At 48.6% G+C, this 10,925-nt stretch overlaps 6 protein-coding genes across 6 annotated transcripts; 4 read left to right on the top strand and 2 right to left on the bottom strand.

Annotated features, from left to right (window-relative positions):
* Positions 1 to 310: 310 nt before the first annotated feature.
* Positions 311 to 3,419, top strand: F5Y00DRAFT_242949 (nucleoside phosphatase family-domain-containing protein). The gene is made up of 2 exons (XM_048008591.1): positions 311 to 941; positions 1,012 to 3,419. The coding sequence occupies exons 1-2, from the start codon at positions 929 to 931 to the stop codon at positions 3,078 to 3,080; spliced, it is 2,082 nt and encodes a 693-aa protein (XP_047862673.1). The 5' UTR covers positions 311 to 928; the 3' UTR covers positions 3,081 to 3,419.
* F5Y00DRAFT_242951 (uncharacterized protein) lies at positions 3,420 to 4,769 on the bottom strand. Its single transcript, XM_048008592.1, has one exon. It carries the CDS (start codon positions 4,458 to 4,460, stop codon positions 3,777 to 3,779), a length of 684 nt encoding a protein of 227 aa, XP_047862674.1. The 5' UTR covers positions 4,461 to 4,769; the 3' UTR covers positions 3,420 to 3,776.
* Positions 4,770 to 5,446: 677 nt separating this feature from the next.
* On the top strand, positions 5,447 to 6,507 carry F5Y00DRAFT_264158 (NUDIX hydrolase domain-like protein; the record flags this gene model as incomplete). The annotated part of the gene is made up of 2 exons (XM_048011603.1): positions 5,447 to 5,493; positions 5,559 to 6,507. The coding sequence occupies 2 exons, from the start codon at positions 5,447 to 5,449 to the stop codon at positions 6,505 to 6,507; spliced, it is 996 nt and encodes a 331-aa protein (XP_047862675.1).
* Positions 6,508 to 6,761: 254 nt separating this feature from the next.
* Positions 6,762 to 7,336, bottom strand: F5Y00DRAFT_264159 (DNA-directed RNA polymerases I; the record flags this gene model as incomplete). Its single annotated transcript, XM_048011604.1, has 2 exons — positions 6,762 to 6,867; positions 6,993 to 7,336. 2 exons carry the CDS (start codon positions 7,334 to 7,336, stop codon positions 6,762 to 6,764), a joined length of 450 nt encoding a protein of 149 aa, XP_047862676.1.
* Positions 7,337 to 7,788: 452 nt separating this feature from the next.
* F5Y00DRAFT_136690 (PAXNEB-domain-containing protein) lies at positions 7,789 to 9,250 on the top strand. The gene has a single exon (XM_048004305.1). The coding sequence runs from the start codon at positions 7,941 to 7,943 to the stop codon at positions 9,111 to 9,113; it is 1,173 nt and encodes a 390-aa protein (XP_047862677.1). The 5' UTR covers positions 7,789 to 7,940; the 3' UTR covers positions 9,114 to 9,250.
* A 265-nt stretch (positions 9,251 to 9,515) lies between these two features.
* Positions 9,516 to 10,505, top strand: F5Y00DRAFT_264161 (SEN34 subunit of tRNA-splicing endonuclease; the record flags this gene model as incomplete). Its single annotated transcript, XM_048011605.1, has 1 exon — positions 9,516 to 10,505. One exon carries the CDS (start codon positions 9,516 to 9,518, stop codon positions 10,503 to 10,505), a length of 990 nt encoding a protein of 329 aa, XP_047862678.1.
* Positions 10,506 to 10,925: the final 420 nt, after the last annotated feature.

The raw sequence follows: 10,925 nt of genomic DNA on the forward strand, positions 1-10,925 counted from the left end.
GGGATAATTGTGGTGTGTGGATAATAGTGGTAAGCACCAGTTAAGACTGGTATACGCTTGCGAAACCAGAATTAAGTGGGGCGTGGCACGAGTACCAGCCTACCTGATTGGAGGAAGTTTCGGTGGACTTGCAAGGTACTTGGCAGTCACAACATATCCTAGTAGCACTGATTACGATTACAACAAAGCATTTCTATTGGTCCGGTGGCATAACCAGTCCCATCATGCCAATCCAAAAAAAGAAATCGAACCAACATTTAGTTCCAGCCTATGCCCCGTATCTCGCCTCCATTTCTGGGCTCCTTGGCTTCTGCAGGCCTACGTACTGTTAAGAAACCTTCTTTTCCAAGTTCACCCAAAGTCCCAAAGTTCGTCCAAATAACCCAAATAATCCCAACTACCTTATCCAAAGGTTGCCTTTCGTTCAAACAAATCGAAAAATAAACTTTTGCGAACCTTGGGTACTCACCTATTCATCTATTAGTTAGAGTCTTATTCTCGCTCGTTACCTAGCCTACCTATCCGAAACTGTTTCTCATTTCTCTTTCTTCACTATCGCTATCATAAACCCTGTATCCTGTATCCTGTATCCTGGATCGCATCGCATCTTGTTGAACCCGCACCCCCCTTAACCTAATCTGCTACCTTTACCTCCTATGCTTTTTGACGCCGAATCCAGAACGCGTAATTGAAACAAACCTTGAAACCAGTCACCAGTCATCTCACGCCACACACTATAATCATATTATTAGCTTCGCGCTCTTCGTCGCACAAACGTAGCGAGGCATATTAAGATTAAGGACATGTTGCGATATTAACGCTCTATAATTTCCAACAAGACAACAAGACAACAAACATCGCAACTAATTGCGCATCTACCACCATTTTGTCTTGAGCCTGCCTTTCTGCTTCCCTCAGTTCCACCGTCATGGGGAAGAGATGTAAGCCTCCCCTCTAAACCGTCATAAGGTCCATATCGCAACATTGCTGACGACACTTGCTACAAATTAGGGAGATGGGGTATCATTCTGGACGCCGGTTCCTCCGGAACGCGTCTACATATATATCGGTGGCTAGATCCTGCAAAAGCCCTCAAGGAAGCATCCTATCAAGAGTTACATAGTTTGCCCAATATCGTAACCAAAGATAAATGGACAAAAAAGATTAGACCAGGAATCTCAACCTTTGGCGATCATCCAGAAGACGTTGGTCCCGATCACCTGCAGGAACTGGTTGAGCGGGCACTGGACGTCATCCCCGACGATAAACATGCCGATACTCCGATATTCCTCATGGCCACCGCCGGCATGCGATTATTGCCTCCTACTCAACAAAGAGCCGTCATAACCGAGACCTGCTCGTATTTTCGCGCCAACACTCGCTTCTCCCTCCCCGATTGCGACACGCATATTCAGGTCATTCCCGGCGAGACTGAAGGTTTATATGGATGGATAGCAGCCAACTATCTTCTAGGAGGCTTCGACGATCCTGATGGGCATGCTCATGGAAAGAATCATCATACGTATGGTTTCCTGGATATGGGTGGCGCTTCGGCGCAGATCGCTTTTGCGCCAAATGCCACTGTAGCTGAAGAACACGGTAACGATCTTAAGTTGCTGCGAATGCGAAGCTTAAATGGCGAGCCCAAGGAATATAAGGTGTTTACATCAACATGGCTTGGCTTTGGAGTCAACCAGGCGCGCGAGCGTTACGTTAAAGCCTTGGTCGACGAATTTTTAATTGATGGGGAACACGAAGTGCCCGACCCTTGCCTACCAAGAGGATTGCGAACCAACGAAAAGGGAGAGGTCATCAAAGGGAATTCAAAAGACCTGGAGTTAGTTGGTACGGGCGAATTTGATGAGTGTTTACGGAGAACGAAGCCGCTATTGGGTAAAGACATGCCGTGCGAAGACAAGCCATGCTTATTTAACGGCCAGCACGTCCCGCCCATTGATTTCGATGTTAATCACTTCGTTGGAGTTTCGGAATACTGGCATACCACGCACGGCGTGTTCAGAAGTAAAGACGATGATACGGCCTACGATTTCAACACATATCAGAAGAAGGTATTGGAGTTTTGCAGTCAGCGTTGGGAAGAAATCGAGTCGAACATCGAAGCGCGAAAGAAGGATCACGGAAAGGAAGCCCAGGAAGCCTGCTTTAAAGCATCCTGGCTTATTAGTGTATTGCATGAGGGAATCGGCATACCGAGATATGGCATAGAGCACACACCAACTCCAGGATTCAACGTCACGAAAGCAATCGGAGAGGCTGCTAAGGAGAAGGGATTTTTACACCCTTTCCAAGCCGCTGACGAAGTTAATAATGTCGAGATTAGCTGGACGCTAGGTAAGATGGTACTCTATGCGGCCGGCCAAATTCCACCCAAGGACAACTATCGTTACCCTGTGGGATTCGGTAGTAACGTAAAAGGTGTTCCTTCAGATTTCCAATACGCTGGATCCAGTTTTAATGTTTCCTCGGCAATCGATGAAGAGGATGATTGGGGCGATACGGCGGAGGATCTGATAGACCATGCGAAATCAAAGTCGACACCTGGGCTCTTCTTCTTCCTACTGATCTTCCTATTTATTGCTTTTCTGCTTCGAAAGCGAGATAGGCGAATGCGGCTTTATGGTAAAGTTAATAAGGTACTACGCCGCCGACGCCGCCCAGGCAGCCCTCGAAAACTCAGTCTCGGCCTCTCGGCTATCTCGCACAAACTATTTGGTCGTGGATCATATAACTATGAAAGGGTTTTGGAAGAGGGTGACGCTAGTCAGTTCGAACTGGGCGAAGCTTCGTCTGATGAAGGCGATAATTCCGATAGTAGCGGGGGAAGATCAAGAGTTGGTCGATCGTCAGGCCTAGCTACCCCTAAACTTAATGTCGAATCTTTTGACGACATTAAAAAGCACCCACACCCTGGAAGCGCACTCGATCGGTCCGGGCTGGTAGTCCGAACAGAAAGTCGCGAGAGACTGTTTCCACAAATGTTAACAGCTGGACGGAGGAGTCGAGCGGGCAGTCCTACGAGGCTTAAGAGTCCATTAATGAGCCCCTTGACGGAGGACTAATAAACTTGTATATTCTATTCTTATCCTTACTGGGCAATCACCTTGCATTGTCCAGGCGGCACACTCCTTGTAGGGGCTACAGGTTCGGAGTTACCCAGGAGAGGATTACATACCTAGGGAAGGAGTTCTGGTAGTGACGGATTTTATGTATTATGCCTGAGACGGGCCCCGATATATGGGTTGACGAGTAAAAGCACATTGGATTCTTAGTAGATACCTTCATAGCTCGCCACGTTTGTTGTTGCATACGGGGGTAGTTGTCAGATATTCATACACGGCCAGCCGTACTGGTGGTCACGCGTGGTCACGCAATTGATATATATTATGTAGTTGATCTTACTTGACTGGTGAAGTAGTATTTGGCGTGAGATTTATATACACTAAATTGAAAGCCTATGAAACTTTTAGAAACCTCTACCTAGATATGCAATAGCCTTTGTCTATTCCAGTATCGCTCGACCATAGCTCAGAGGTGGTGGCCGTGGCATCGTCCTTCTCTACCAAGGAAAATCTATCCTTTTATATTCAACCTTTTCGACCGGCCTGTTCCTCACGGGAGTCAAATATTAGAACAGCCAACAGCAGTAGAAGTCTGCTACCATTTTCTTCCACCTTTTCCCCGTCTCCCTTATTTTCTCGTCCTATGCAATATACGTAGTACCTAAGCCTCCCACTTTGAGGAAAATACTGCTGCAATTACTCCTGCTCCCTCTCGAGAAACGTAGGGTCGTTCCGGACCTTGTTTTCGAACTTGCGCCACCACTCTTGGAAGGCCTTTAGAGGCACGACCTCGGTGCCCTCGGCGCCTACCTTGCCGCTGAACCCGGCTAGGAAGTTGAATGCGTTTTGTATTATGCGCTGTGCCAGGACCTGGGCCGACGCCTGCTGCTGCTGCTGCGTTGTATTTCCATTGGAGTCGTTCGCGTGCAGTTGCTGGATGCGCTCGGCTACCGATGCTGCGTCCTCCACGCTGATCCCGATTATCACGCCCTCGGGGTTAGGAGTAGATGATGAAGAAGAAGGTGGAGAGAGCTTGAACACGGCGCTCTCCTTGCCGGGCCCCACGCCCCCCAGGAACTTGAAGTTGGGCTCCTCTTGGCCGCTGGCTAAAGCGGTCGGGTTCAGCGCCACGTAGATGGCGGCAGCGGTGCCTTCGGGGAGGGTAACGCCAGGGAGGAGGAAGACGGCGATGTGGGCGAAGGGTTTCGGGGTGGGGTTCTCGGGCGAGGGCACGGGATGCGGGATCGCGTATAGAAACGACGTGGGGCTAGGTTGGGAGGAGGGCACGGTAATAAGCGGCTGTCCGGCTGGGACGATGCCGAAGAGCGGCTGGGTCGTCTGTTGTTGTTGTTGTGCCATTATTGTTGTTGTTGTTTCCATTCCGTCTAATTCGACCTGTAGGTATTTTCGATCTCTACCTAGGTAACGATTGTTTGCAGCTAAGCTAAAAGGCGATCAATTGGTGCCTAATGGAGATAGATGACTTAAGAAAGACGTTCTGTTACGTCTTTAATCAGGGACCCTAGGAGGGGTTCAACCACCTCGCGGTGAAAGCGTATGTGACATATGACTTAGAAGGAAGCGAAGGTAGAAGAATTCGGGATGCGATTAGATGCTGGAAGCTTCACAAAGATACTTGGGTACCTAATTCCGTATTGTACAAATTTCAACGTCATGGGTGTGGTGTGGAGAGGCAGAGGTGCGCTAAGACTTATGCAAGTCTTGCTGCATCTGGTAGCTATGTACCTCCTATGTATGTACCTAGGTACCTATTGAACCTACCTAACCTACATGTATCTAGAATGCCCTAATGCCGCGCCTGCAGCCTGAGATGTGTATGCAGGTAACATCGAAGAAGTTGCAACTTGTTCATGAAGCAGGAACATGCAGATTGTGAAGTAACGGTTTGGTCAGGTAAGTAGGTACTACCACAAAGAGACAACGCTATTGGATCTCACTCATTCTTATTCTCATTCAGTCTTAATATCAAAATTCTGATATTAAAATCTTTAAAAGACATGTCAAGATGCCTACCTAGACCTAATAGTCTTTTAAAGCGCCAGACAGCAAGCAAATTTACAGCAAAGGAATTTGGATATCATCTACAACTCAACCCTCTTATTAAAGGGCACCAAGCGAATTATTACCATCTTTTCCGGCAGAACAGAACAATACATTTCCCACTACAACTTCACGGCAGTGACTACAAACCTGGGGATTCTGATATTTGGGTTAACTCTATCTTAACGACAAAACGTTCACTTATTTCTCATAGGGCTTACAGCTCTGCTTCGTCTGTATCAAATATACATCAGACACTAAGAAAATTAAGGGGCTCTCAACTCACTCCGAACGCATTAGCCGAGATGCCGTGTTTAATGAGTAACCTCGATATTATGAAGCAGGCTGATGCGTAAGTTGAAGCTTCTCTTATAAAAAGAGTGGTAGACTAGAACTAAACAATTTGCGAGAGAGTAGCTTTCCTTACCCAGACAAGGAGCCTCAAGCATACAAGGCCCTTACCGATACGCTTTACACCCTAGTCTGGAAGGATGGACAAACCCTTGGCTATATGCTCGATTCAGTCGTTAAACAGCTCCTCGCTACACCGGAAGAAATCCGCGGACCCGTAACTGTGGATGAAGCCAAACGCACGGTGCGTGCTTTCGAGCTGCCAACGGAAGCCGAAAGAACTGCGCTTGTGGCCCGCTTGATGCAGTATTGGCGGGAAAGCCATACATTTGATATATTAAGGGGCTGGCGGAACGAACTATGGCCTGTCTACGGCAGCAATGAGGAAGTCCTGTTCAGCGCTGAGCGCAGTGGAACGGGCCTCCTGGGAATCATGCGTTACGGGGTGCATATGACGGCCTTTGTCAAGGACGACACGGCGAGTTACGGCATGAAGATATTAGTGGCTCAACGGGCAGCTAACAAGTCTACGTATCCCAGCATGCTAGACAACTCTGTGGCGGGCGGTCTTATGACAGGAGAAGACCCCTTCGAATGTATAATCCGAGAGGCAGACGAGGAAGCCGATCTACCTGAAACGCTCATGCGCGAACGAGCCAAGTTTGCCGGCATGGTCACGTACATCTACATCACGGACGAACGAGCAGGCGGTGAGGCAGGTCAGATTTATCCTGAAACCCAATGGGTTTACGATATCGAGCTGCCTACAGACTTTGTTCCTACGCCCAAGGATGGCGAGGTGGCGGACTTTTACTTGTGGACGGTCGAAGAGGTCCAAGAGAAACTTGCCCAAGGGAAGTTCAAGCCTAACTGTGCTCTTATCCTGGTCGATTTCTTCATCCGCCATAAGATCCTGACACCAGAGAACGAGCCCAACTACGATGAGATCGTGAGCCGGTTACATCGTAAACTACCTTTCCCGGGTCCCCATCAAGTTGGACCGTCAACCACATAACAATGCTCTCAGTCGCCTTTCTCCCCTTTGAATATCCTACCAGCGATCTAGGCGTCTTTGGCCACGACTTACTAGTAGAATAGCTCTAGTTCATGATTTGGCCGCAATAAGCGTTCATTGGTATCTCAAGCGTAGCTGTAACATGCAATAACCATCCTCTCTACATTTTGGCCTTCAGATTATAACTCGCATTAACTCGTGAATCAGCCGTGGTCTCGCTAATGGGCGAGCAAAGAGCACTATGCAATAGTAGATCATTTCTTAACTAGGAGGTAGGTGTTGTCGACACGCAACGGCGTTAACTTCTTATAGGGACCCTCCAGCATCATTAATAACCCGCCAAAGGAGATGTACGCGCGACTACGGCCATATTAGTACTGCCCGGTATAAGCAGAAAACGTGAAGATTAAATAAAACAGAATAACGAAGGGAGAAGGAAAGGGGAAAGGGGAATGGTGAATGGTGAGGTAAGAGAAGTCGCATACATAGTCTGACCATCAACACCATCCTCAAACTTGTAGATCTTGCCATGGCACACGTAGTCGTACATATCGGCAAGGGAGGACTCGTTACGAACGTGGCGCCATCCTTTCTCCTCCTCCTCGTCTTTAGAACCATCGAGCGACAGGCTAGTAGCCAGCACGACCTCGATGTTGCTGCCGACGCGGATGGGGAACAGCTCGATGTTGATGTCGAGCTGCATCGTCGTCAGGTTGTCGGTGGACGTGCCGCCGATACGCGCCACGCGGTCGTATTTGGATTGGTCGTAGGTCGTCACCGTGAAGGTGTCTTCGAAGAGCTGCGCGTCGCCTGCTGCGAGGTTCGACATTTTTGAGGGAAGGTATTGTATTGTTTTTTTTTTTTTTTGGCTTGGTTTAGTGTTTAGTTTGGGCGATTGGGTTCTAGATGGATGGATTTATCGAACGGGCGTGGTTTGGCGGCGTTATCGGGTTGGGAGGTGGGAGGTGGGAAGGACGATGGATATTAAGATATGCTTTTTTTTCTTTTCTTTTCTTAATGGAAGCTCTAGGTATATGGAATTCCGCCGTTGATTGCGGGGTGCCTACTGAAAGCGGTGAAGCCTTGTATTTACAGGGGGTCTTTGGGGCTCTGCTAAGAGTTAAAAGCAGGTAAGGTACCTATCTTTCCAGGGGATTTAGGTAGTAAAGACTTACTATGTAAAGAGGGCGTGTGACGTAGTAACATTTTTGTGACGCACGAAACTACCTATGGGATATGTATTGTACATAGGTACCTATTCATTAATTGGAGATAAGCTGCCCAGCTTTATTTTTCTCGACTTTATTTTTCTCGAATAGAAGCCCAAATGTATATGCCAATAACCTACACCATTTTCTTTCACTGCTTCGACTTAATAACTTAATAATACATCAAACATAATTGGGGAATCTTACCAACTTGATGCCGTGGTCATGTCTTTCAGAAAAAGAAATGCTGTGATCAGCAGCTCAACTTCATCTCAGTCAGCCCCATCCAAGACTGAAAATGTATCTATCCCCGGAGTTCGACCGTCTCTTGTCGATGGTCGACCGACTACCTCTACCGGAACCGCTTCTCTAGACGGTCTACTTGCTGGACATGCTGGCTTACCCCTGGGCACATCACTTCTCATCGGGGAGCATGGTACTACCGACTTCGCCGGCGTACTTCTCCGTTATTATGCCGCCGAGGGTATGGTTCAGGGTCATCAAATCCATGTCCTCGGCTTACACGAAAGTTGGCGCCATGAGCTCCCGGGTCTTTCGACAGAGGACAAGAAATCATCAGGCAAGTCGGAGACTCCCTCAGATGACAAGATGAAGATAGCTTGGAGATACGAAAGCTTGTCGTCTGGGGGAGCCCCGAGAGACAGAAATGCGACTCAGAAGCGAAGTAATTCTGCGGCTGAATCTACTTCTATCTTCTGTCATTCTTTCGATCTTACCAAAAGACTCAGTCCCACTAACGTCAAGGGTCAAATTGGCTTTCACCCCTCGATGAGCATACCGGGTTTGCCTTCCCGTACGAAAGATTCAACGTCGCCTTTCAAGGTGTTCATCAAGGATGTAGCTTACAAGCTAGCAAATTCACCGCCGTCGTGGATTCATCGTATTATAGTGCCGAGTATCTTATCCCCGACGGGATACGCTGGCTCGTCTACTCGACCCGAAGAAGTTTTACAGTTTTTACACGCGCTTAGAGCGTTGTTAAGGCAGTATCCGGGAAAGCTTACGGCTATTATAACTTTGCCGCTATCACTTTACCCTAGGACTACAGGACTTACACGTTGGATGGAGTTATTATCCGATGGTGTTTTGGAACTTATCCCGCTCCAGTCCAGCGCTGTTCATGCCCCTCCTCCGTCTTCCAAGTCGGATTCCAAATCCGAAGAGCAGACTCAGGGTCTTCTAAAAGTCCACAGTTTACCGGTTTTCCACGAAAAGGGCGGGGGCTCTTCTGAGGGCTATGCTGCTCACGGGGATCTATCGTTTAGCTTGAGTCGATCTAAAGGTTTTGTGATAAAGCCGTTCTACTTGCCTCCAGTTGGTGAAGATGAAGAGGAAAAGAAGAAGGTAGATTCCAGCAAAGGAAGCATGGAATTCTGAGAATTCTTTTACATACCTATTCAACTAAGATGTATGGCTGGCTGTCACAGTGCTAATTCTTAAAACTGGTACTTCGTACTGTATCGACCCCACTTAGAACCCCAAATTTTCGTCGACTTCTCCAAGTTTGACAAAAAAAACCCCCCTCTTGGTTTTTTGGTTTTTTTCCAATCTTCAACAACCACAACAGGTAAGTCGATAATCTTGTTTTTTCTCAAAACACTCCTTCGAAATGATTAATAATTAATAATCTGTCAATCCACTGAAATAATAATGTTGACAACCTTCTATCTGGAAAAATATGATCGCCCAAATTATTCTACATTATATATGACAAGCTTCATCAGTACCAATGCTGACCTGACGCACAAACAGACAGAAATATTTATGCCCTCTGTGGAGATGGCGGCTTCTACCGTAAGCCGGCCTCCCGTGAGGATATCCAAGGTCGCGGGGCGGTACCTGCTCTTCGATATAGACGACGTGATGCACCTGCGCAAGAACCACAACATCTGCTCCGTGTTCGTCGGGACGATTCCCCAGAATCCCCAGCAGAACATCTTCATGGGTTTGCCTATCGAGCTGATGCCCGAGGAGGCCCAGGTCCTCGTCGACAAGAACGTAGCATACATCGTAGACGACGCCGCGTTCCATCCTGCACGCCTTGCTATTCTAGATGACGACGCGCGCAGAAGATATTTGCAGTCTGTCAAAGCTGAGGGCAGGATGGCGCAGATGGCGGCTGCGGAGAGCAAGCTGAGCGCGAAGCCAAAAGTGATTACTACTACTACTAAGAAAGAAAAAGTAAAGCCGAAGAAATCAGAAAACGAGGCAAGCCTCGAAGCAGACGACGAGGAGACCAGCACAAGTCTCTTCAGCCCTCCCTCCCCGCCACCGTCAAGTGGCGTCCCCTCCCACTCCCAACTTCTCCAAGCAGAAGACCACCCCGCCTTCGCAATAACACCCACAACAAGCAGCCTCATCCTCCCCCCTTCTCCTCCCCATGCCCCTCCCGAAGGACCCTTCCCCTTCCCCTTCTCCGCCTCCGTGACCGTCCCGCCCTCGTACCCGCTATATGCGCACCTGCAGGACCGCGGCTACTACATGATGCCCGGCCTGCGTTTCGGCTGCGATTACAACGTGTACCCCGGCGACCCCCTGCGTTTCCACAGCCACTTCCAGGCCGCCAGTTACGGTTGGGAGGAGGAGATTGCCGTGTTGGATCTCGTCGCCGGCGGACGACTGGGTACGAATGTCAAGAAGGGGTATTTGATTGGCGGGGCTGTGGTAGGTGATGGCACGGATAAGAATCGGAAAAAGAAGGAGGGAATAGATGAAAATCCTAACGCTCCGCGAGCTAGGGCTTTCTGTATAGAATGGGCTGCTATGTAGATGTGTACCTGGAAGCTAACTAGGCAGTATGCTGTCGTAGTGGGTAGTTTGTAGTTGTTTATAACAGCTAGCTAGTTAGTTACTAACTATACTAGTTATTGAAAGTGTAATATCGACTGACTCCACATAAACATCCAAGAATTCTTGACTTGAATGCAGCAACCCTCTCTTCAGATCACATATGTAGAATTGGATGAATACCTAAAACCGACTGCCTAGTATAACTATGTACCTAATGCATACCACACCCGTGAGCCCCCTAATCAGACCAGAACTCCGAACGTACAATGAATAAATAAAAAGACTAAAACACAGAAATCACACCATCTAGCTGCTGTGGGGGGGGGGGGGGGGGGGGGGGGGGGGGGGGCGGGGGGGGGGGGGGGGGGGGGCCGGGGGCGGGGGCGGGGGGGGGAGGGG

The sequence above is a fragment of the Daldinia vernicosa genome (assembly GCF_022497035.1).
Source record: "Daldinia vernicosa strain CBS 139.73 unplaced genomic scaffold F5Y00scaffold_40, whole genome shotgun sequence".
Classification (NCBI taxonomy): domain Eukaryota; kingdom Fungi; phylum Ascomycota; class Sordariomycetes; order Xylariales; family Hypoxylaceae; genus Daldinia; species Daldinia vernicosa.